The 27,061-nt window shown below is 44.1% G+C and overlaps 1 protein-coding gene across 1 annotated transcript; it reads right to left on the bottom strand.

Moving 5' to 3' along the window:
- Positions 1-1,455: 1,455 nt before the first annotated feature.
- On the bottom strand, positions 1,456-26,585 carry LOC139537714 (myotonin-protein kinase-like). Its single transcript, XM_071339337.1, has 15 exons — positions 26,329-26,585; positions 18,710-18,801; positions 18,540-18,623; positions 13,757-13,852; positions 13,376-13,524; positions 12,854-12,947; positions 12,255-12,452; positions 11,532-11,780; positions 11,256-11,335; positions 11,023-11,119; positions 10,206-10,375; positions 8,155-8,252; positions 5,777-5,829; positions 5,052-5,126; positions 1,456-4,647 (listed from the first exon to the last, which is right to left on the bottom strand). The coding sequence occupies exons 1-15, from the start codon at positions 26,495-26,497 to the stop codon at positions 4,546-4,548; spliced, it is 1,806 nt and encodes a 601-aa protein (XP_071195438.1). The 5' UTR covers positions 26,498-26,585; the 3' UTR covers positions 1,456-4,545.
- Positions 26,586-27,061: the final 476 nt, after the last annotated feature.

Below are 27,061 nucleotides of genomic sequence, written 5' to 3'. Positions count from 1 at the left end.
TTCTGATCCATCCCTGCAGTACAATTGATAACCATTGCTATAAATGCTAAAAATCCAATCTTACTGAAACTTATATAACTTTTTGGCCTATCCCTCTGTACTGGTATGTCTCTACTACTCTCACCACTCCTCCCCGTTAACCCATCTTCCTCTACTTTCTTCACTGCCTCAGCATATAACAACTTCTGCTCTACTCTAACCCTGGAAACCTCAACCTGCCTCTTTCACACTGGACATTTCTGATCTCCAGCTCCATGGGCATCCCTACAATTAACACATTCCACTAGAGGTTGACCGATTAATCCTACACACTGCTGCCACATGCCCATAAGCTTGACACCTGTAACATCGTAATGTATTCGGGACACACGCTTGTATAGGATAACTTATATATCCTAACTTCATTGTCGGGCAAAGACTCAACTTCAAAACTCAAAAGAACAGACAATGACATTTCTGTTTCCCTACTCTCGCCACCCTGTCTGCGTCGCATCAAACGACGAGCATCACATACACCAAGAATCTTTCCCCTCAGCTGGTTAACTTTTAAATTTACTGCTACCCAAGTTAACACTCCTTTCGTTGGTGCCCTTATCTTGAGAACAAAACAATTCACTTTTCTTGCCCCCATTCGTTTTACTACGAGCACATTCTCCCTCTGCCCAACAGAAACACAAACAATTATCATTAGACCACTTCTGGTTACCCTCATCGATTCCACATGACCCAACTCTTTTTTCACCCACCGTGAAACCACTAATGGATCAGCCAAAAGGCAAGAGTCCACTTTTAACAATAAACTTCACTCCTACTGTCACAGACTCATCTTTTTCCTGATCCTCGGTGCATACCTCGGTCTCCGATAACTTCACAGCACCTACCACCTCCGATACCTCACCCTCATTCACTTCCGTTTCTCCTCCTGTCTTCAGCTCCATCTGCTTACACTTTCTACCATTCTTCTTCAACAAACCATCTCCATTTTTTCCACCATTTTTATCCGACTCGAGCTCACCCTCTTCTTCCCTCTCTCTCTTAGACCTCTCTCCCTCTCTTTTTCCCTCCATTCCTCCTCAGTTTTCCAAGTATACGTCTCCTTATGATAATACTGCTGCCCCACTCCTGACACCCATCTTGTTCTTGCTTTTTCTAGGGACTCCTTGCCCCCCTTCCTTTTAATTACTATGATTGATGGTTTCTTGATTCAACAAGTCATGATTGTTGGTAGCCTAATAGGCTAATATAGACCTTAGCACATTTGATGATCATAATTTGAATTGAAATTATTTGAAACACAATTGAAAATGTTGACAACAGGAAAAATGTTCATAGGAAATAGTAATCACAGCAAAAAGTGTAATAATTCCCTTCAAAATGAATATGTGTGTTTTATCCTTTTTCGACCACATAGGGGCGATATAGGCTTACGTCTCACTTCATTCATGAGCCAAGAGATAGATCCACAATAAATACTTTATTAGTATAATCAATATGGTTTCCAAAAGATGATTAAATATGTGCAGACAAACTTTAAGGCATCTCAGTAATCAAATATAATACCACTTCTTTTAAAGCAAATTAAGTAAGAAAAAGAAAGAAAAAAAAGACCCTTAGTGCCCAGTGATTGAACAGTCGTGTAATGCCTCATGCACATCTCAAATATCGCTCACATATAAAAGGCCTTGTAAGCTATGGTGAATATTTTGTAGCATACAGCGATTCTCTCACCAAAATCCGGTATTATTCTCTCGCATGCTCCACTGTCCAAAGGAACATATTAGGCCTATATGATTTAACATGGCTTTCCCTAACAGCAAGGTGCATAGCATTTTGGCAGTATGATCTATAGCTACCACAGTATACATTTTGTGGATTTAAACCAATATTCTTGAGATTATTAATTGGCTATACTGTACTCTAACCAGAATAGCAAACTTTCCTTCATACCATTGCCTTCTTTGTGCCCCATTGCCCCCGATCATGTATTCTAAGTATACAGTTGAAGTCGGAAGTTTACATACACTTAGGTTAGAGTAATTAAAACTCGTTTTTCAAACACTCCACATCTTTCTTGTTAACAAACTATAGTTTTGGCAAGTCGGTTAGGACATCTACTTTGTGCATGACACAAGTAATTTTTCCAACAATTGTTTACAGACAGATTATTTCACTTATAATTCACTGTATCACAATTCCACTGGGTCAGAAGTTTACATACACTAAGTTGACTGTGCCTTTAATCAGCTTGGAAAATTCCATTAAATTATGTCATGGCTTTAGAAGCTTCTGATAGGCTAATTGACATCATTTGAGTCAATTGGAGGTGTAACTGTGGATGTATTTCAAGTCCTACCTTCAAACTCAGTTTCTCTTTGCTTGACATCATGAGAAAATCAAAAGAAATTAGACAAGACCTCAGAAAAAAATTGTAGACCTCCAGAAGTCTGGTTCATCCTTGGGAGCAATTTCCAAACACCTTAAGGTACCACGTTTATCTGTACAATCAATAGTACGCAAGAATGAACACCATGGGACCATGCAGCCGTCCTACCGCTCAGGAAGGAGACGCCTTCTCTCTCCTAGAGATGAACGTACTTTGGTGCGAAAAGTGCAAATCAATCCCAGAACAACAGCAAAGGACCTTGTGAAGATGTTGGAGGAAACGGGTACAAAAGTATCTATATCTACAGTAAAATGAGTCCTATATCAACATAACCTGAAAGGCAGCTCAGCAAGGAAGAAGCCACTGCTCCAAAACCGCCCCAAAAAAGCCAGACTACGGTTTGCAACTGCACATGGGGAGAAAGATTGTATTTTTTGGAGAAATACCCTCTGGTCTGATGAAACAAAAATAGAACTGTTTGGCCATATAGACATCAGTCAGGAAGTTAAAGCTTGGTTGCAAATGGGTCTTCCAAATGGACAATGACCCCAAGCATACTTCCAAAGTTGTGGCAAAATGGCTTAAGGACAACAAAGTCAAGGTATTGGAGTGGCCATCACAAAGCCCTGACCTCAATCCTGTAGAAAATGTGTGGGCAGAACTGAAAAAGCGTGTGTGAGCAAGGAGGCCTACAAACCTGACTCAGTTACACCAGCTCTGTCAGGAGGAATGGGCCAAAATTCACCCAACTTATTGTGGGAAGCTTGTGGAAGGCTACCCGAAACGTTTGACCCAAGTTAAACAGTTTAAAGGCAACACTACCAAATACTAATTGAGTGTATGTAAACTTCTGACCCACTGGGAATGTGATGAAAGAAATAAAAGCTGAAATAAAATCACTCTCTCTACTATTATTCTGACATTTCACATTATTAAAATAAAGTGGTGATCCTAACTGACCTATGACAGTGAATTTTTACTAGGATTAAATGTCAGGAATTGTGAAAAACGGAGTTTAAATGTATTTGGCTAAGGTGTATGTAAACTTCCGACTTCAACTGTACATCATCTATCCTAGCACTGGTCCAAGGCTTTACGTGCAGCTTGCTGACGCAGAGCCTTCCTACAACCTACACAGCCTTGATGTAGGAAGGCTCAGCATCAGCAAGCCCTGGACATGAGCTAAGTGTAACCTTAAAGTGTAACCTTGCAATCCCAGAAATCGTAAAACACACCAACCTCCGATCTCTCCGCCCATAGCCTTCAGTCAACATTTGCTTGGTATTGTTCTGTAGATGTTATCTATGTATTCCAAACAGGCCCATCTAAAAGCATGCTTTCATTAAAGCCTGTAGTGCAACGAATACCTCTCACATTCAACACAATCCACTCTTATATGTATAGATACAAAGTAAACCACTAGATTATGCTGTTAAAAATTAATGACTGAACATTTGTACGCCGTTAATATTGGGCAAAATGCACCAATAATGTCCAGGTGTGCTGGAGAGTGTGTGCTTATGGAGTGGACTGATTGTCCCCTCTGGCTGTCACTTAAACCAGCAATGTCTCTTTGCTGTGGTGTCTTCTTGTTGTCAGAGCTTGCTTTTACCTCAGTCCGCTCAGAGATATAAGTGCCCACATAGCGACACTCGGAAAGCAACAGGCATCCATTAGTAGTCCAGGAGGAGATGTCCTTCATTTACATTTTCTATACCTCCCCATTCATTTTAAGCTACTGACAGTCCTTAGCTTTCCTATGGTTATCCCACTGCTCCATGTTCCCCGTTACCCCATTCATGCCCAGCACTCTGCTCACTCTTAATTCTATATATGGGACAAGTGCAATGAGTATAGCATTCGCTTTAACACCCGTCCACCATACTGGCTCAAAACTCTCTCCTTCAGAGGTACTGTAATAGGACTCTGTGGTGGATGCAGAGCAGCATCATGCTGCTGCCACTCCAGTGTGTTCTGTCCACTTCACGTTAAGCCCGTTTCATCCCCACCCTTCATCCCTCCAGCCATGTGGTGCTCCTGTCCTGTTAGCCGAGGGGGTGTTTGGGGGAAGGGAGCAGCTGTAGCGTAGGGAGTGACACATCTGGGTCGCCCCTCGATCCCAAGAGGAGGAGGTAGCTAACCCAAGAGGGGGGGCGGGGGGTTCAGGAGATCTCAGTACAGCAGTGTCTGTCCCAGGCTTGGAGATCTCCCCCCTCCGCACACACCAACAAGTAGGACTCACTTCTCTCCTGTGGCCAGCGCATCTGAGAGAGAGGGAGAAAGAGGAGGAGAGGGAAGGGAGGGAGAGGGTGAGAGGAAGATAGAGAAGGAGAGAGAGGGAAAGGAGAGGGAGAGAGAGAGCATAAAGGAGGAGAGATGGGAGACAGAGAGAGAGAGAGTATAAAGGGGGAGAGGTGGAGAAAGGAAGGTGGAGCCATTGTGGGAAGAAGGGGGAGAGAGAGCAACAGTGCAAAGAGAGAGAGATGCAGTCATACAGTCATTTTTTCATCAAGTATATGGGTGTGTCAAATGGCACCCTATTCCCTATATAGGGCACTACTTTAGACCAGACCCCTATTGTCCCTGGTCAAAAGTGCACTAAATAGGGAATAGGGTATAATTTGGGACAAAAGCATAATTTACAGTCCCTATGTTTTACATCTCCTACCCTGTGAAACAGCAGCAGGTGGCGGTGGAGAGGGATCACCAGCGGGTAGTGACAGGCAGGGGGCGATTTCTTCCCCTGAAACACACTCACAGTCACGAACTGAACAGGATTGCAGGCCAGGGTACAGATGCAGTCTTTTTTTTGTGCGAGTCACAGCACAGCACAGCACAGCTTGCCGCACCCGCCTGGGTCAAAATCCGTGAGAGAAAGGCAGACACAAAATCATTTCATTGGACCTGGGCATGACGAGGACTCGTTATTTCAAATTAATGCAGTCAAATATATTTCGCCAGGCGAGTGTGGCATGCTGTGCTGTGACATGCCCAAAAAAGACTGCACCTGTAACGCTTTATTTGGATAGTACAGTTATCCACTAACTCTCGCCCTACCCCTAACACTAGTTGTAGATCAGCAAGGTATATAGACCAGCAAGTTGTAAACCATCTATAGAGGACTATCCAAATAAAGTGGGACCCATTGCAGGAGCAGAAATATGGGTTGGGTGTGAGTGGGGTAAGAGCTTGTTATGCTTTATTTACACTACCTCTATATCCACATGGAAATGTACACACATTCTCTTTATATACCCCAAATAAGGCCAATGTTAGTTGCTAAAACAAGCAACAAAATGACCAAGCAGACAGCCAAATAGGTTGTTTGTTTGCCCTCAGAAAGCCTTTGATCATCTCAGAAAGAGAGAGAGAGAGAAAGAGAGTAAGTCTTACATCGTCCAGACAGTGTGCAGGCAGAGAAAGAGACGACGGGCAGACACGCAGTTCTGTGATTGGAGAAGAGAGAGGTACATTAGAACAGCCCAAGCCTGGGTTTCCTAAAAGCATCGTAGCACTAAGATCATCTTAATTCCATTGAAACTAAAGGGACGAACGATGATCTTAGTCCTACAATGCTTTTGGGAAACCCAGCCCAAGAGAGCAGGGGCCTGTTCAGGAGGGTGAAAAGTTACAGGAATGTTCAGATAGAAATATATTTTGTAGAACAGATATGGTTGTCTGTCACCCAGAATTGGGGATCAGCTCTATCGTGTCAGCCCAGCTAGCACCTAATGTTCTGAGAACCATACTGTATGTTTCTTAGAGCTTGGTGAGAGCGTGGTTTTCCTATGGTTATTTTGCAGATAACCTTCCCACAACATTCTGGGAGTGGTGCAGGATATCCAGCTAGCACATAACGTTCTGAGAACCATATGTTTCTTAGGTGGGAATTTCTGTACATCAGCATAACAATTTCTACAGGTTTCCTCATGGTTCTATTTAAAGTCATGTTCTCAGAACATCAGGAAAACTTTCCATAGAAATTACAAGAAAACATTAGTAACATTCAAAGAAAGTTCTGAGAATGTTATTTAAAAACATATACGTTCTGCTCTCAGCATCAACAAAACTATATCCTCTATCTAGTATGCTCAGGTGTGTTGGCCACGCCCACTAATTGGCCACATCTGATCTTAATGACTGCTTGTTTCCTTTGAAATGGGGTCTGTTTGAATAGACTAAAATGAACAGCTTTGTATAAGTACAATAAACATGGCATGCTAGCTCCATCCTGGTGGCGCAGTGGACTAATTCCATGGATAGAAACAGAAGATCATAGGTTCAAATTTCACTGATGCCGAGCCACAATAAAAATACATGTGTTTGCATGATTAATGCCTTGGGACACATGGAAATTAATTTGCTATCTGTACTTGGAGTACAAAACAGTGTTATTAAAAGTCTTATTGAAACATGTTCTCAGAATATTATTTAATTACCTTGAAATTACGTATAATTTCCGTTCTCAGAATCTTAATGAAATCTTTCATGGAAAGTAGTAAAACGTTCTCAGAACCTCCCTGCAACCCAAAAATGAACATTCCCAGAACAGGCAAATTGTTAATTTCCATTCTCAGAATGCTTTAAAAACATTCAGATTTACCGGTCAGGAAACATATGACTTCGTTCCCAGAACCAATGGGAAACCAAAAACTTAAGTTTACACAACTTCCAAGGAGCAAAATAGCTGGGAGTTCTATTCCTCATGACATTTCTATCTGCAGCATTCCTCAATGTTTGCCTACTGAACGTGGCCCAGGACTGAGTAGCTGCACTTTTGCAGGAAACTGTTTTGGGTGGGTGCACTGCTGATGAGCCAGCTGTGAAAGTCACAACAACAACAAAAACCAAAACAATTTCAGCAGGAGTGATTGCGTGAGTGAATAGGTGTGTGGAAGTGAGAGAGAGAGAAAGAGAGAATGTGATGAAAATGAAGTGATTGGAAAGGGCGTGAGGCTTTGCCAGTATTTCTTGGCAACTTTTTAAAAGTATAGTACGTAGATATGTTTATTATTTCATTAACAATGTTGTTTCCCCTTTAAACAAGCTAGCCGGTCCTGTTTATCTGCTTGTCAACAGCGCCTGTCATTTGGTGCATTCTGGGAGTTGGAGTCCTCTAAGGGACTGACTGCATCCAGCCCTCCATTCACACATCCATCCATTAGAAACCTACCCCGAAGGAGACCCCTAACACTGCATCTTTAAAAGGCTCATTACGCTGTATTGATTTATAGCGAGGGAGGGTCAATGGCTGCATACCAGGCCTATTCTTAGAGGGGATATTTATTGTTCTGTTCTGGCCAAGGGCTCCAACATAAGCAGATGCTGCTTGGTGCTCCTGCTATGAAACACTATTTTTTCACAGTATGTGGCTCATATGGTCTGGAAATCCTACCATATCACATTTGTGTTGTTAGACACTGTTGCATGTGAAGAGATGCTATAGCGCTTATAGATGTCTATGGGATGAGGTAATGCTGCTACACAATTCCAGGGTTGTGTTCATAAGGCATCAAATGTATGAACATGTTTTGAAAAAGGGAGGGACTAGCTGGATTTTTCCAATAAGAAAAGCTCATTTTAGTTTTCCGTCGCAAAACGGTTTTAAAAGTTTTCAGTTGTGTACCTTTATGAACACGACACAACCTTCAGGTCAAAAGTTCAAAATGGATGGAAAAGAAACCCAAGGAAGGATGATAGAACAGGGAATGATTCAGGCATGAGGGTTTTTTGAAGAGGAGATGAGGAGGGATGAGTGCTGGGTCCCTTGCCTGTCTCCTTGGGGGACTTCAGGTCCTGGATCTCCCCCCTCAGCCTCTCCATCTCTTTCTCCAGCTCTCCATTCCTCTTCTCTGCCTCTTGCAGCCGCCTATGTAGATGATTGGATAAGGTCAGCTTTGAATACAAGGGCTCTGGTATTGGCTATGAATACTCACCTAAATATCAAAAGGCATCATTACATTATGGCTAGTATTAGCTACCTATAATATACAGTGGCTTGCGAAAGTATTCACCCCTTTGGCATTTTCCCGATTTTGTTGCCTTACAACCTGGAATTGAAATAGATTTTTGGGGGGGTTTGTACAATTTCACTTACACAACATGCCTACCACTTTGAAGATGCTAAATATTTTCTATTGTGAAACAAACAAGAAATAAGACAAAAAAACTGAAAACTTGAGGGTGCATAACTATTCAACCCCCCCCCCCCCCAAAGTCAATACTTTGTAGAGCCACCTTTTGCAGCAATTACAGCTGCAAGTCTCTTGGGGTATGTCTCTATAAGCTTGGCACATCTAGCCACTGGGATTTTTGCCAATTCAAGGCAAAACTGCTCCAGCTCCTTCAAGTTGGATGGGTTCCGCTGGTGTACAGCATACCACAGATTCTCAATTGGATTGAGGTCTGGGCTTTGACTAGGCCATTCCAAGACATTTAAATGTGTCCCCTTAAACCACTCGAGTGTTGCCGTAGCAGTATGCTTAGGGTCATTGTGCAGCTGGAAGGTGAACCTCCATCCCAGTCTCAAATCTCTGGAAGACTGAAACAGGTTTCCCTCAAGAATTTCCCTGTATTTAGTGCCATCCATCATTCCTTCAATTCTGACCAGTTTCCCAGTCCCTGCCAATGAAAAACATCCCCACACCATGATGCTGCCACCACCATGCTTCCCTGTGGGGATGGTGTTCTCGGGGTGATGAGAGGTGTTGTTGTTTTTTCTTTAAGCAATGGCTTTTTTCTGGACACTCTTCTGTAAAGCTCAGCTCTGTGGAGTGTGCGGCTTATAGTGGTCCTATGGACAGATACTCCGATCTCAGCTGTGGCGCTTTGTAGCTCTTTCAGGGTTATCTTTGGTCTCTTTGTTGCCTTTCTGATTAATGCCCTCCTTGCCTGGTCTGTGAGTTTTGGTGGGCAGCCCTCTCTTGGCAGGTTTGTTGTGGTGCCATATTCTTCCCATTTTTAAATAATGGACTTAAAGGTGCTCCGTGGGATGTTAAAAGTTTCTGATATTTTTTTATAACCCAACCCTGATCTGCACTTCTCCACAACTTTGTCCCTGACATGTTTGTTGAGCTCCGTGGGCTTCATGGTGCCGCTTGCTTGGTGGTGCCCCTTGCTTAGTGGTGTTGCAGACTCTGGGGCCTTTCAGAACAGGTGTTTATATACTAAGATCATGTGACAGATCATGTGACACTTAGATTGCACACAGGTGGACTTTATTTAACTAATTATGTGACTTCTGAAGGTAATTGGTTGCACCAGATCTTATTTAGGGAATTCGTAGCAGAGGGGGGAAAAATTGACACGCACCACTTTTCCATTGTTTATTTTAGAGAATTTTTTGAAACAAGTAATTTTTTTCATTTCGCTTCACCAGTTTGGACTATTTCGTGTATGTCCATTACATGAAATCCAAATAAAAATCCATTTAAATTACAGGTTGTAATGCAACAAAATAGTAAAGTCTGTTAAGTATGAAAGGAAAAGGTGAGGGAGACTCATTTTTAGCAGTAGAGCAATACTGAAATAAAAGCATAGGCCCCATATCTATCTGTGTGTGCCTAACAATGTTTGTACTTCTGCCATGTTGTGCTGCTGCCATGTTATGTTGTTGTCTTAGGTCTCTCTTTATGTATTGTTGTGGTGTCTCTCTTGTCGTGATGTGTGTTTTGTCTTAGTTTTTTATTTTTTGCCTCTTGGTAGGCCGTCATTGTAAATAAAATGTGTTCTTAATTGACTTGCCTGGTTAAATAAAGGTTAAAAAAATGTTTTTTTTATTTTTATATATGTATCTGTCTGTCTCACTCAGGAGTGATCTAACCTGTGCAGATCCTCATCAAGTACTGAATTCTGGTCGTTCTCCTCCTCTTCCTCCTCTGTTGTGGTGTGAGCCGACTCTGCAGTACCCTGCTCCAAGGCTAGGGGGAGCTCAAGCAGGGCAGGCAGGTTGTCAGGCGTGGTCAGGACATCTCTGAGCTGCCACATCTGACTCTGAAAGCCCACAGCACCCCTCTCAGTGTTAGACATACACCGCCTGATAAAGGTTAACATTGTGTAGCCCTCAGCATCAGTGGAGGCTGCTGAGAGGAGAGCACAGGTTATGCTGAGCACAGGTGTTTGGTGGCACCTTAATTGGGGAGGACGGGCTCATAGTCATGGCTGGAACAGAGCTAATGGAATGGCATCAAACCATGGTATCAAACCATGGTATCAAACCATACCATTCCACCTATTCCACTCCAGCCATTACCACGAGCCCATCCTCCCCAATTAAGGTGCCACCAACCACCTGTGCTCAGCATAACCTAATCTAGCAGTCATTAGTATTTATTGCATGCCTAACTTCGACGTATGCCACAAAACACATTCAAGATGTTGCTAGCTCAGGAAGAGCTAAGCATTTTGGTTACAGCTTAGTGACACACGAGAGGAGGAAAGCACTAAGCGTTCCTGCATAAATAAATTGACATGTATGTGTAACAGGGTGGGAGTCCCAACCTACAGCTAACTAGCTAGTGGTTCCACATCGGTTACCCGACTACTCAAATTGTCCTTAGTAGCCAATCTAGCAGTTAGTATTCTAGTCTTGATTGTTAAAACGTGACTCAGCTAGTTGTTAGTGTGGATAGTCAACCTACGAGCTTATCCTGGAAATTGAAGCTTGGCAACCCAAGGTGTCGCTGGTGGTCAATCTCCATCATGATGTCACGACTGCGATCCAAGGCACCTGTCTGTCTGTAAGAGATACAAAAAAAAAACAGAAAGAACAAAAGACAAAGAAAACATTATAACTGTGTTGATATAGTTTTGTATGATACCGCATTAATTTGGGGTACTTTGATACTGAGACAGTATATGATATGAATGTGACCTTGTAGCTGTGTAGGAGTAGCCAACGAAAGCCAGGTGAACTCCGATAGGGGCCTTGTCCATAACATCACTCAGTGTTTCCTTTAGGACACAAGACAGCATTACAAATAGAGTGCTTTATATGTTTATATGTTATCTGCTATATTTGCTTTTCAGGCTTGCTTCTGGAGCCATGTAATATTCTATGGAGTCCCTTAAGGCTCTGTATTAGACTCCTTTACATTTAAATGGATCGTATATAGATTGTAGATTGTATATTGGCTTTTTGGATTAATACCATTTCACTGAGGCAGTCATCCAACACGTCAAAGTTGGAGGTGTCAGTGGCGTTGGAGACTTCAGGTTGGAAGGGTGCTGGAAGTTCATGCAGGGAGCCCCAGTCTAGTCCACAGAAGAAGGGGTGGGCCCTGAAGTCCCCAGAACCCCTGGTCCCCATACGATCCTCCCTCTCGCAGATTAGCCCCATGATGAGGGAACGGGCCTCATCTGAAACCTCGGGGCCAGACGGGGGGAACTCAAAGTGCTCCTGGGGGGACATAATGGTTGGTTCCTCTTAGTTCTTCAGAGTTCTTTAGGTTTGAGCTCAATATACACCTCTTTGCACTCCTTGCAGATGTATAAGAAAATGGTCTCAAAGATCACTATGGCCCAATCCCAAATTGACCCCTAAACCCTACGCCCTATGCACTTGCAGAGATCTGATTTGTTTTGACAGGTGTAAGCAATATTATAATAGGAAGCTATGTGGAAGTTTCACCATACTGCTTGTACGAATTGAATTCTCTAATATCTCCACAAGTGCAGGGTTTAGGGGTTGATTTGGGATTGTACCCTAGTCCCTATTGAATATTAGTTATTGTTTGACATCCTTCCCTCTTCGTATTTCTATTACTTTTTGCACCGATATCTACAGAAACATATGGAAAATGTTCTGATGACCCTCAACATGTTCTCTTGATCAATCTGTAAGATTAGTTTCTGTATAAAGTCACCATCGTACCTGGAAGTTCATGATCTTGGCGTAGGTCTCAGAGATGGAGTCTGCGTAGAAGGGTGTGGTCCCCTGCAGCATCTCGTAGGCACAGACCCCCAGGGCCCACCAGTCACACTCAGGGCCATAGCCTCCCCCTCCCTCCACCGCACGCAGGATCTCTGGGGACAGGTAGTCGGGTGTGCCCACCGCAAGGGAAGAGTGCACCTGCAAATACACAGACACATGTCAAGGCACACAAATGGATTTACAAAAGTTAGAATTCTATCCTCGGGACGCAACATGTTCACATTATAGAAAAGAGAAACCTGCCCTCACTGAAAGTAGTATTTAGATTTCTAATTGTAGCAGCAGAGGTCGCACACTGTCACACAATAACACACAGAGGAGTACACCTTTGTGTACCCGAGGTGGTTTGGTGAATAAGTATAACCATGCCTGAGACCTAAAGACTTGCGTTAGCTCCCTGAGCCTTGGCTTTAGCTCGAAGGGCTTACACACCCTTGTGACTCACAGTGGACCCAAGTTCGATACCCACTCTGTTACTTTTGCACAACAGTATTGTGGAGTGAATTGTGAGTATTTTGTGGCCCTTTGGGGCCTCTCACCATGCCATCCTCCTGGACCCTCAGACAGGAACCAAAGTCCCCCAGCCTGACGTGGCCCTCCGCCGTCAGCATGATGTTGTCAGGTTTGATGTCCCTGCAAAGGGGAGAGTGAAGGATGCAAATCTGACTATGCACATTCACAGGTCTGAACATTATTCTTACTGTTCCCAGGTCATCTATATGAGATTTCATAGCTAACGTTCCCATGGTTCTTGGAACCCTAGACTCAGAACTTGCGGTGCATGGACCAAAATGAAACCATTAGATGACGTAGACAGTCCACACTCAAAAAGAGACTTCTCAAGTTCTATTATGCCTATTTATTCATGCATTCCAGAGTCAACAAACATTCTTTGAACCTCTCTTGCAGGTCCTCCAAAGTAAGGAACAATGTTCCCCGTTTTCTGAGAACATTTCTTCCAGAAAAATTACTGTTTTCAGAACATTACGGCGGTATTCTAGGAACACCACAAATTGTTTACTGGAGGTTGTCATGTTGCCAGGTGTCTCTGACCAACTAACCTGTGCACATAGCCCATCCTGTGGATGGAGTCGATCGCCATGACCATCTCAGCCAAGTAGAACTGGGCCATGTCCTCAGGGATACGGTCGCCAAACTTACTGAGCAGGGTCAACAGGTCACCACCCACGTAGTAGTCCATCACCAGGTACTGAGAGAGAGAGTGAGAGCGAGAGTGAGTGAGAGAGAGAGTGAGCGAGAGAGAGAGAGATAAAGAGATGTGAAGAAGAAAAAATGAAGAGAAAGAGAGATTAAATTATTATCCCTTGGTGTATTTCAAGGGAAAGAAACAGAGGGAAGTGACTGAATCACACCAGGTAGACTGCAGTCAGATGTGAAGGCTGAAATGACCCTGATGTTTGCGATTTGTCACTAATACCCACCAGGTAATTGTCGTCCTGGAAGGCATAGTGCAGCTCTGTGATCCACCTTCGATCACCCTTCAGCAGAACCTCTCTTTCCTCCTGGTAACAAGCTGTCTACAGGACAGAAACACAAAGATGCAACACAGAGAGACAGATGACCTCACATCCCAGCTCGGTTCCTTGGAAGTTGTGGGAACATACATTTTTGGTTTCCCGTTGGTTCTAGGAATGAAGCCATAAGTTTCCTGACATGTAAAACGGAACGTTCTGAGAACGGTAGTGACATTTTTGCCTGTTCTGGGTACGTTCCTTTTTGGGTTGCAGGGAGGTTCTGAGAACATTGGTTTGGAAACTATGGTTTCCTGAAAGTTTTCCTGGGAGGCTTTATTAATGTTCTGAGAACAGAAATTATAGCTTATTTGAAGGTAATTAACCCTCTATGGCAGGGGTGTCAAACTCAAATACCCAGTGGGCCAAAATGTAAAACCTGAACAAAGTCGCGGGCCAACATTGAACAAATGAACCTTTTAATATGGTTATTAATATACCTCTACTTTCGGGCTCCTTTGAGTCATGTCCAGGTCCTTGTATTTGTCATGGTGTTTCGTTTCATAGTGTCTTCTAATGTTGTACTCCTTACTTACAGCCACGTTGACTCCACAAACAAGACAAACAGGTTTGTCTTTTACATATGTAAACAGATATTCTGCCTCCCACTTGTCCAGAAAGCTCCTGTTTTCTGCCTTTCTTTTCGCCATTTTTGGGAAGGGATAGCGCGCTGACAGTTGTAGCGTCTATGTTGCTATGACTACTGTCACAGAGGAGAGGGCGTTTCTGGGTCCTGTCCTGATTGGCGCGCGAAAACAACAGCAGAGCATTATGGGATTCGTAGTATTAGCGGTGAATGCGCTGTATAATACCGGCGGGCCAGCTCTAGTAGTAATTTGGTATTGTCTCGCGGGCCAAATATAATTACCCCGCGGGCCAGAGTTTGACACCCATGCTCTATGGCATGACTTTTTATTTTGGGGGTAAAAAAATATTTCACATGATTTTTTGGGGAGAGCTTGGGGGTCCCTGATAATATATCTATCATAAAGTTTGTCGTCCATTCCCCCCCACCCCACACCCCCGAACCAGACATTGGTTTGTTGCCTTAGGGCTGGAATAAGGAAAACAAGCGATATATGAATTAGAACAAAAGTTTTATTTTGACAATCATCCACTACAAATAGTTCCAACCAATCACAATTAGAAGCTTTAAAGTCAAAACATCAAACAATCTAATTAACAAACTACTACTAATTACAACTAACACCTCATGTATAAATGTTTCTCACATTTCATATAAACATATAAACCAACATCCAAATGACTGTCTGTGTGTGTGTGTGTGTGTGTGTGCGTGTGCGTGTGCTTGTGTGTGTGGAGGGGTTAGCCTATATGTGCGGGTATATGTGCGAGTGTGTGTGTGTGTGTTTCAGTGTGTCTGAATGTGTGTTTGTGTTGTTTATTGTTTGAATCAGTGTTTCTCTTTTTGACAAAGCACACTCTGATTTCCAATTCTGTGTGGAACCTCAAGAAGCAGTTGCTGGTGGATGTGAAACAGAGGTGGACATCACATTTCTGGCACTTGGCTTTTGGTGTACCTGTGCACCCTGGTACCTTGCATCTCCCCTTCTTTTCAGCCATAATCATCCAGTGGGCTGTGGCATCCAGGTGCACATCAGGGACTGGAATTGGATCAGGGGGGTCCTTTCCTCCTCTTCTTCTCATACTCACCAGCAATTGTGGAACTGGGACGACCTTTCTTGCACTCCAGACTCTTTCCACTTTTGCATAGGCCTTCAGCGATGTATAACCTGAAGGTATACAGCTTCATTTGTTCCTTCTTTCTCATGCCAGTGCCTTCACAATCACTTCAGTAGAGCAGCCAGGTGGTCACGATGATCATATCCAGGAAGTGGAACACCAGCCGGTGGTACCACTTCTTTGATCTGATTTTGTTCCGGTACAGTGCACTCAGTGAGTCAAGCAGATCCACCCCACCCATATCCTTGTTGTATTCTTTCACCACAGCAGGGCAGGGGACTTTGGTGATCATCTTTCGCTTGCGATCCCACCTGTCAACCTCAGGGATTTTTTGATGGCCTCCCTTCTATTCAGTATCATGGTGTCAGCTACTTGGGACACTCGGCAGGCTTTGTTCCAAAACATGCGGGTGCCTGGTAAACCAAACAATGACCTGTACTCCACAATACCCAGGAACTGCTCCACTTCCTTTGTAGTGAGGTTACAGGGCTTGTTTGCGTTACATTGTATCGCATATAAATTTGACTGCCCTACAATAACTTCCAGAATGTCTTCAGAGAAAAACTGCTTGAAGTACTGGAGGGGGACATGATATCATCAGATCTTGAAAGCAGGTCCTGCTATTCTGGGTAAGCATTGAAGTATGCATTGTGGGGTGTTCTCCACCGGGGTAGGCGTGGAACATCAACCTCTGCTACATCTTCATCCTCAGACTCAGTCTCATTGCCAACAGACAGGCATGTTCCTTTAAAAAAGAAAGCAGGAAGCACACATTTGAATGTGTCATATACCCTTCTTCATCCACTGACGCACGCGCACACACGCACACGCGCAATCACATGCACACATTACTTTGCTGACTGACCCCTAACTGACCCCTGACCTCCTAACTGTCTGTCAAACCTGATTCGGGGATCCACTCTTCCTGACTCTCAAGCTCACTGTCCTCACTGTCAGAGGGAATGACCCTAACTGCTCGATGATGTTCCTTCCGCACATAAAATGTTGTGTCCATTTCCTGTAAGTATCAGTAGATAGTAGAGTAAAAACATTGACTATGGTCATATTTATGCATCCTAGCACATCTCCACACTTTAGCATGATATTGCCCGAACAAAAGTGGTCTAACTGCACAATGTTGCCCTGAAGCAACGAGCCAAAAAACACTGTTTTAGTATATAAATAGAAAACAAAATAAGTCTTTAAACAATCAAACATACTTCTTTAAATACTCATGCACATGCATATTTTTTTTTATATAAAGTTATTTCAATTTAAACATGTTAAAAAGTGATTTTATCTTACCAATTGGTGGCAATGTGTCCCATGCGGCTTTGCTTCCTGAAAGGACTGCTCCACCTCAGACAAAAGGCCACACTCACTTCAGCCCCTCATTTCATAGGACACAGACATGTCCCGTGATATTATATATGTAGGAATATATATATATGTATATATATGTATTATATATGTAGGAAAAATCTTATCAAAAAGGTGTGCTGTGGCCTCCCGGGTGGCGCAGTGGTCTAGGGCACTGCATTCGCAGCGCTAGCTGTGCCACCAGAGACTCTGGGTTCGCGCCCAGGCTCTGTTGCAGCCGGCCGCGACCGGGAGGTCCGTGGGGCGATGCACAATTGGCCTCGCGTCGTCCGGGTTAGGGAGGGTTTGGCCGGTAGGGATATCCTTGTCTCATCACGCACCAGCGACTCCTGTGGTGGGCCGAAGTAGCCGGGTGCACGGTGCGGCTGGCTTCCGGGTTGGAGGCGCGCTGTGTTAAGAAGCAGTGCGGCTTGGTTGGGTTGTGTTTTGGAGGACGCATGGCTTTCGACCTTCGTCTCTCCCGAGCCCGTACGGGAGTTGTAGCGATGAGACAAGATAGTAATTACTAACAATTGGATACCACGAAATTGGGGAGAAAAGGGGGTAAAAAAAAAAAAGAAAAAAAAAAAGGTGTGCTGTGAGGTCCAAAAAGGTAGTTTGTTACCATGCCATAGAAGGATAAATACAATTCTGAGAACAATAAGATTTTTAATAACACTGTTTGCGTTAACTGTTTTGAACTCCAGCCATATATAGCAAATTCATTTCCATGTGTCCTAAGGCAGTGTTTCCTAACCCTGGTCCTCGAGCACCCTCAACAGTATACCGTTTTTTGTAGCCCTTGACAAACACACCTCAGGGAACAATTTGAGAACAGTACTTTAAATAGAACCATAAGGAAACCTGTAGGAAACGTTACACTAAAGTACTGAAATTCCCACAGAAAAACGTTTCTTAATGTTCTCTGAACTATTTCAGAACATTCCCAATGTCAAACCAGTTGGAGAACGTTCCTAGAACATTACTAAAAATGTAATCAAATGTAACCATGTTTGAACTTTTAGGAAATGTTCTGTTAAAGTAATGAAACACCAAGAAAATAATGTTATTTTAATGTCCTTAAATTTTCTGAGAATTTTCCAAAGCCAAGCAACTGTCCTGCACCATTTCTAGAAAGTTGTGGGAAGGTTGTATTGCAAAATAACCATAGGACAACATTCTCAGAACGTTATGTGCTAGCTGGGATGTTGTTTTACAGTAGACGCAAGAAGCAACAAAGAAGTTGGTTCTATAATACAAAATGTATCTGTTGTTATGTGAATAGTAAAACCCACTAAGGACAGACGTTATTTTAATGTCTAGTTTCAAATTACATTTGATTGAGTTGTCAATAAACGTGAATTCAACATGAAAACAAAAACCATGTCATTATATTTAGCTTAGAAATAATTAAATAATAAAATATTGTTACATACACCAGAGAAGTGCAGTGAAACGTGTTGTTTTACAGGGTCGATCATAGCTTAAAATTTCTTTATGTTGATTTTTGCAAATCCAATCAGTTTTCCATGTTGATTCTATGTCATCACACTTATTTTTTTGTAGTTGAAACAGTGTCGATTCAACCAGTTTGTGCACAGTGGGAAGGTTCCTGTGTGTGTGTGTTTACCTCTCCTCGCTTCAGCATGTCCCACTTATTCATAATCTTCAGCGCGTACACTTGTTGTGTGCTACGCATCCTCGCCACAGCCACCTATAAATACAGCAACACACACGTTACCACGGAGATAAGATTCAATTGTCCAAAGTGCACCTTGACTTTTGGCGGCATACTCTCACCTCACTGAAGGTCCCTCGACCAATCACCTTCAAGATGTGGAAGTCATCCCTCTTGATGCGTGTCTTCTTCACCTGCCTCACCAGGGGCTCCGCTGTGATTGGAGGAGAGAGGACAGAGAGGCTGTTGATTTCACGAGAAAAGACATGGAAAGCGGGTGTTTGAAAATAAATGAATTCTAACTAGGGTCAACTTTTGTATGGAGAATATATTTTATACACTCACATCCTCCAAAAGCAGGCCTGACAAGCCTGGAGTAAGTACTAGAGCTAGACACTGTGCTTGTTTATGTAGATGGCCCTCATCTCTCTCTCTCACACACACACACACACACACACACACACACACACACACACACACACACACACACACACACACACACACACACACACACACACACACACACACACACACACACACACACACACACACACACACACACACACACAGTTAACAAGAAGACCTCCGGGCATCCTGGCAAAAGCCGTCTATTTCCTTTTACCTTTCAAACAAACACTTCCAAGTGTCATGGGTCACCAGCCTCCCATGAAATACAACCCAGAAACAGCCAAAACACACGCATGTGTATTTTTGTGTGTGGTTGGAGAGACTGTGGATCATATGGTAGAGCTTGAAATTTGCAATGCCAGAATCGTGGGTTCGATTCCTGCTAGACCACCATGCTAAAAATGTATGCTCATATGACAGTAACAAGCAGCCAGTTCCCCTTTAAGACACTGGTGTTCTGAAATAGTCTAAGAGTGTGTCTAAGAATAGCTGCCACCGTTTAATACTTTTTTAAGGCAAGTTTTCCAGCCCCTTGGTTTTCTTTTTTTCTCCACTCCCCTCTCCTGTGGGGAGGAATGCGAGCGAGACCAAGGCAACAGTATAAACTGTTTTAGTGGGGAGAGAGAGAGAGGGAGAGAGAGAGAGAAAGGAAAAGAGAGGGAGAGAGAGAGAGAGGGAGAGAGAGAGAGAGAGAGAGAGAGAGAGAGAGAGAGAGAGAGAGAGAGAGAGAGAGAGAGAGAGAGAGAGAGAGAGAGGGAGAGAGAGAGAGAAAGGAAAAGAGAGAGGGAGAGAGAGAGAGAGAGAGAGAGAGAGAGAGAGAGAGAGAGAGAGAGAGAGAGAGAGAGAGAGAGAGAGAGAGAGAGAGAGAGAGAAAGAGAGAGGGAGAGAGAGAGAGAGAGAGAGAGAGAGGGGAAGAGAGAGAGAGAGAGAGAGAGAGAGAGGGGGGGGGGGGGGGAGAAGCTTCCAGACCCACTCAGCCTTTCAGGCATCTTGTAGAAACAACCAAATATTTTGGCTTCCTTGAATGTGTCCCAAATGGCTCCCTATTCCCTATATAGTGCCCATAGAGCTTTAGTCAAAAGTAGTGCACTATGTAAGGAATAGGGTGCCATTTGGGATGCAACAATAAAATTCCTTTATAGACTTTCAGAATGGAGCGATGTACTTGTGCACAGCGGCTGTTGTGACTGGCATGTGACTGTAGATTTGGGGAATCTGTCCAGGATTTTCATCAGGACCAATACCAACAATGTTGACAGACAATATTGAGGCTGTACAAAACCATCTCTTTAGCTCATAGCAATGCTTTGGAACACCCTAGAACAGTGGATCCTAATACTTCGCATCCTGTGACCCATCTAAAAACGTTTTCATTGGACCCTCAACACATTTCTTGCGACTCTCTACATGTCAGAGAATGACTCCGGGGTTTTACATGCGTCAGTTTAGCATTTTCCGCACTAATGGTTAAGGTTAGGATTGTGGGAGGGGAAGCTGATCCTAGATCTGTACCTAGGGGAAACTTCACCCAGGAGTGTCAGAGAAACTGTCCCTGTCAGCAGGACATGCTTGGTTGATGAGAGATGATGATTGTAAAACCACAGGAGAGGATATGGGGTCAGAAATCACCATTCTTCCTTTCCACCCATCCTGCCCAGCTGTATTCCCCTGCACACACACACACACACACACACACACACACACACACACACACACACACACACACACACACACACACACACACACACACACACACACACACACACACACACACACACACACACACACACACACACCACACCACACCACACCACACCACACCACACCACACCCACTGGTTGACAGAAAACAGGGCCTGATGGAAAGTATGGTATGGTGTGGGGTGGGGTGGGGGGGATGCTGAGAGTCTTTCCTCTCCTCTGCTTGCCCGCCTGTGTTGTTTACCCTAGTTCTTTAATGATGGAACAGTGCCAACCAGCCCAACCAGCACACAGCCTCATAAATGGACATGTCTTTCCTCCAGGGAGATGGAAAGAGACAGAGAGAGGAAAAGACAGAGAGACAGAGGGGGGGGGGGGGGGGGGGGGGTCATGCCTGTTGCTATTTTTTTGTTTAACTTTTTTATGGAGGTCTCAAGAAGTTGAAAGATACAAGTAGAGGAACTGACTTGTCAAGGTTGGGTCACATCAGGTTAACCCTCTAGTCAAGGTTGGGTCACATCAGGTAAACCCTCTAGTCAAGGTTGGGTCACATCAAGTTAACCCTCTAGTCAAGGTTGGGTCACATCAGGTTAACCCTCTAGTCAAGGTTGGATCACATCAGGTTAACCCTCTAGTCAAGGTTGGGTCACATCAGGTAAACGCTCTAGTCGAGGTTGGATCACATCAGGTTAACCCTCTAGTCAAGGTTGGGTCACATCAGGTTAACCCTCTAGTCAAGGTTGGGTCACATCAAGTTAACCCTCTAGTCAAGGTTGGGTCACATCAGGTAAACACTCTAGTCAAGGTTGGGTCACATCAGGTTAACCCTCTAGTCAAGGTTGGGTCACATCGGGTAAACCCTCTAGTCAAGGTTGGGTCACATCAGGTTAACCTTCTAGTCAAGGTTGGGTCACATCAGGTAAACCCTCTAGTCAAGGTTGGGTCACATCAGGTTAACCCTCTAGTCAAGGTTGGGTCACATCAAGTTAACCATCTAGTCAAGGTTGGGTCACATCAGGTTAACCCTCTAGTCAAGGTTGGGTCACAACAGGTAAACGCTCTAGTCAAGGTTGGGTCACAACAGGTAAACCATCTAGTCAAGGTTGGGTCACATCAGGTTAACCCTCTAGTCAAGGTTGGGTCACAACAGGTAAACGCTCTAGTCAAGGTTGGGTCACAACAGGTAAACCATCTAGTCAAGGTTGGGTCACATCAGGTTAACCCTCTAGTCAAGGTTGGGTCATATCAGGTTAACCCTCTAGTCAAGGTTGGGTCACATCAGGTAAACCCTCTCGTCAAGGTTGGGTCACATCAGGTTAACCCTCTCGTCAAGGTTGGGTCACATCAGGTTAACCATCTAGTCAAGGTTGGGTCACATCAAGTTAACCCTCTCGTCAAGGTTGGGTCACATCAGGTTAACCCTCTCGTCAAGGTTGGGTCACATCAGGTTAACCCTCTAGTCAAGGTTGGATCACATCAGGTTAACCCTCTCGTCAAGGTTAGGTCACATCAGGTTAACCCTCTAGTCAAGGTTGGGTCACATCAGGTTAACCCTCTAGTCAAGGTTGGATCACATCAGGTTAACCCTCTCGTCAAGGTTGGGTCACATCAGGTTAACCCTCTAGTCAAGGTTGGGTCACATCAGGTTAACCCTCTAGAGTCTGGAGTGACAGATGGGTAAGTTTGGTGACTTTTTTACAGCATCCACACAGCATCATTTTACTTTTGCAGAATCTATGCACCCCCTCCTCTATTTGGCATCTTATAACACAGATCCTGATTTTTAGGGAGATGGTATAATAATGCAAAATATTCATGCGAAATACCAATATAATACAGAGAATAAGGAACTATCCCAGGTTGAATACTCATAGCTCCTCTGTAGCTGCTGACACATGATCATTCCATGATATCCCACTGGGCACAAACATCAGTTCAACGTCTATTTTTGATTTACATTTGGTTGAGTTGTCAACTAACGTGAATTCAACGTGAAATCAACCAAAAATGTCACAATGACATTGGATTTAGGTAAAAATTTGGGTGAAAATAATATAAAATTCCCTTACGTGGATGACTTTTTACAAATACAATCAGTTTCCACGTTGATTCAACGTCATCACAAATATATATTTTTTAAATGACGTCGAAACAACGTTGATTCAACCAGTTTTTTCCCAGTGCATAATACATTTGTGGACAACCCTGGCTTTGCATCCTCAAAGCGGGAGAAATGATGTTATGTGTTTTCCCTCTCCTTACATGCGGTCTAAACACTGAAAGGTAAAGATAAGAAATGAGACTCTAATAAGACATAAAACCCAGACGTAGACACATAAAACCCAGACGTAGACACATAAAACCCAGACGTAGACACATAAAACCCAGACTTAGACACATAAAACCCAGACTTAGACACATAAAACCCAGACTTAGACACATAAAACCCAGACGTAGACACATAAAACCCAGACTTAGACACATAAAACTCAGACTTAGACACATAAAACCCAGACTTAGACACATAAAACCCAGACTTAGACACATAAAACCCAGACGTAGACACATAAAACCCAGACTTAGACACATAAAACCCAGACGTAGACACATAAAACCCAGACGTAGACACATAAAACCCAGACGTAGACACATAAAACCCAGATGTAGACACATAAAACCCAGACTTAGACACATAAAACCCAGATGTAGACACATAAAACCCAGATGTAGACACATAAAACCCAGATGTAGACACATAAAACCCAGACTTAGACACAGAAAACCCAGACTTAGACACATAAAACTCAGACTTAGACACATAAAACCCAGACTTAGACACAGAAAACCCAGACTTAGACACATAAAACCCAGACTTAGACACATAAAACCCAGACTTAGACACATAAAACCCAGACCTAGACACATAAAACCCAGACTTAGACACGCATCGCTCTAGTCCTCTTGAACTACGTGCCAACAGTACCGGACAATTGTTTTTCGGCAGCGAAAAGGTCTGAAAGTGGAAAAGGAGATTATTGGAGCCACAGCTTGTTTCTGAGCATGTTGACTCTGGCCATGTCACCATCGAACACTCGTCCTTTTGTTAAGGCCATGTAGGGAGTGACCAGACCAAAACCTACACAGAGAGAGATAAAGAGAGATAAAGAGAGAGATAAAGAGAGAGAGAGAGAGAGAGAGAGAGAGAGAGAGAGAGAGAGAGAGAGAGAGAGAGAGAGAGAGAGAGAGAGAGAGAGATGGGGGTAGGGGGAGAAAGAGGGAGAGAAGGGCACACACAGATACAGACAGAAAGATTCAGAGACAGAAAGAGAGAAAGAGACAGGTCACAGTGAGAGACAGACAGACAGACAGACAGACAGACAGACAGACAGACAGACAGACAGACAGACAGACAGACAGACAGACAGACAGACAGACAGACAGACAGACAGACAGACAGACAGACAGACAGACAGACTCTGGTGCTGGTTTGATCCTTGCTGACTGTGTTAAGCGGTTTGATCCTTGCTGACTGTGTTAAGCGGTTTGATCCTTGCTGACTGTGTTAAGCGGTTTGATCCTTGCTGACTGTGTTAAGCGGTTTGATCCTTGCTGACTGTGTTAAGCGGTTTGATCCTTGCTGACTGTGTTAAGCGGAGTTGAATGGAGATCTGACCTGCTCAGTCTACTCTAAGCTAACCTGCTGCATCACTGGTCATCCTTCCACAGCTAACACTGTAATCACAGGAGGTTGGTGGCATCTTAATTGGGGAGGACGGGCTCGTGGTAATGACTGGAGCGGAATAAGTGGAATGGTATCAAATACATCATACACATGGTTTGCAGGTGTTTAATGCCATTCCATTTGCTCTGTTCCAACCATTATTATGAGCCATCCTCCCCTCAGCAGCCTCCTGTGACTGTCATGTACCCTCATCCCTCAGCGAGACTGGACACATGCTCAGACCAAAATAGGAACCTCCATCACTGTGACATTTGATAGCCCTTGGACACTGGACTAAATCGCACACACACGGAAGCATGCGGATCCACACACACACACACACACACACACACACACACACACACACACACACACACACACACACACACACACACACACACACACACACACACACACACACACACACACACACACACACACACACACACACACACACACACACACACTCCCATCACATGTTTATGAAGTATTCTGAAATACTGTACACTGAAAGTTAATTCAAAAGAGCACAGGAGAAATGAAGTCTACTGTAAGCACTGATCTGACATGACATAGACTAGTGGAGGCGATGCGGTGGAACCCTTTCCAACTGTGTCAGATCAGTGATTACTTCAAGGTAGGGAGGAGGAACATTGTATATACTGGGACATGTATTGCCATATGTGGACTCATTCACCATATGTTACAGCATACTGTCACGCCCTGGCCATAGAGAGGCTTTTATTCTCTATTTTGGTTAGGCCAGGGTGTGACTAGGGTGGGCATTCTAGTTCCTTTATTTCTATGTTTTCTATTTCTTTGTTTTTGGCGGAGTGTGGTTCCCAATCAGAGACAGCTGTCTATCGTTGTCTCTGATTGGGAATTATACTTAGGCAGCCTTTTTTCCCACCTGTGTTTTGTGGGTAGTTATTTTCTGTTTAGTCTCTGTTACCTGACAGAACTGTTCGCTTTCGTTTTGTTACTTTGTTCAAGTGTTTTTTGAATAATAAATAATCATGAACACCTTTCACGCAGCGCTTTGGTCCACTCCTTCCGACGACAGGCGATACACAGACAGTATGTCTGACTTAGTTGAGAGTTCATTGGCTTGGGTGACAAAAGCCAGAGAGATAGAGAGAGAAGACGGAGACAGAATTGGAGGATAAAGGTTGAAGGGTTGAAAAGAGAGGCGGGAAGATGTGAGGAGTTCTTGTCACATAGTCCATGTCCAACAGAGAAGCCAATGTTCCCAATAAAACAGGTTTAAGCTTAAGGGGCAGTCAGTCAACAGTCCTGTGATTTCCTACTGTACAGTGTGTGTGTGTGTGTGTGTGTGCACATGTTTTTGTGTGCATGTTTTTGTGTGCGTGCGATAACAGACTGACATCAGCTGAATTATCCCGGGGGCTCACGAGGGCTGGCAGAGGGTTACCAGAGGGGTGTTGGCTTACACAACCTTGTTTCTACACTGCAGTCTATGAGGACAGTTTAGACTACACTTTATATTATACAATGTGGTAGAGTGCTAATTGAAATACAGTCACGAACAAACACATGCTGAGCACACCGTGCTCTATGTTCATGACACAGCCCATTGCAATACAACACTGCATACACATCATTGGCAAGATGGTTGTATGATGTCTGGATGGGGGTTGTTGGATGAAGTGAAATCATTGCGGTTATTTTTGATCTGAAAGTGAGAACGCACACACACACACACAAGCACACACACACACACACGTATACATATTCACACACACACACACACACACACACACACACACACACACACACACACACACACACACACACACACACACACACACACACACACACACACACACACACACACACACACACCCACACCCACACACACACACAGTAAAGCTTTTCCAAGTAAGACACTGACCCCATTGTAGGAAGCTTGAGACGTACTTCTCCCTGGCAAGGGGTGACGAGTGGAACTCTTGGTACACCCCCACTAGCAGGTCCAACAGTGTCTGCAGTCCAACCGGCCCTGGGGCCTGGAGTTCCAACAGCAGTAGATCTGAGTCACGAGGTCCCGGGCCCGCCGACATGCTGTCCAGCAGAGGAGGGCCTCGGTTCAGTGGTGCTGCGACTCCCTGGAGTCCATGGAGACTGGAGGCTGGTTCTGGAGTGGAGCTCTTCTAGCCACTGTCCCTTGTTTGTTTCACACCGGGGCTTCCTGTAGTTTACAGTGCCTCCCCGCTCTCTCTCTTCCTCCCTGTCTCTGTCACTCTCTCTCTCTCTCTCTCGATCCGTCTATCTTTGCTCTGTGCCCCTTGCAACTCCCCTGTCATCTGTCAGTCCTTCACTCTGTATAGTGTGTGTATTTGTGTTTGTGTGTGTGTGGGGGTGTGGTTGTGTGTGACTGCTGGGGGCTTACACCAGCTGAAATGTCTGTCTGTCTGTCTGTCTGTCTGTCTGTCTCTCTGTCTCTCTGTCTCTCTGTCTCTGTCTCTCCGCCCCCTTATTCTTCTCTCCCCGTGGCTCTACAGTGTCTGTTAAGCATGCAGTTACTCCGACTCTAACTCCAGCCCTTTTTTGGTGCGTCCCTTCTCTCCCTCTCCTTCTTTCTCTCTCTCTCCTTCTGTCCAAATGCAGTGTCTGCAATATTACAG

This window comes from Salvelinus alpinus, chromosome 13 (genome assembly GCF_045679555.1).
Source record: "Salvelinus alpinus chromosome 13, SLU_Salpinus.1, whole genome shotgun sequence".
Classification (NCBI taxonomy): domain Eukaryota; kingdom Metazoa; phylum Chordata; class Actinopteri; order Salmoniformes; family Salmonidae; genus Salvelinus; species Salvelinus alpinus.
This window is presented reverse-complemented; position numbering and strand designations above follow the sequence as displayed.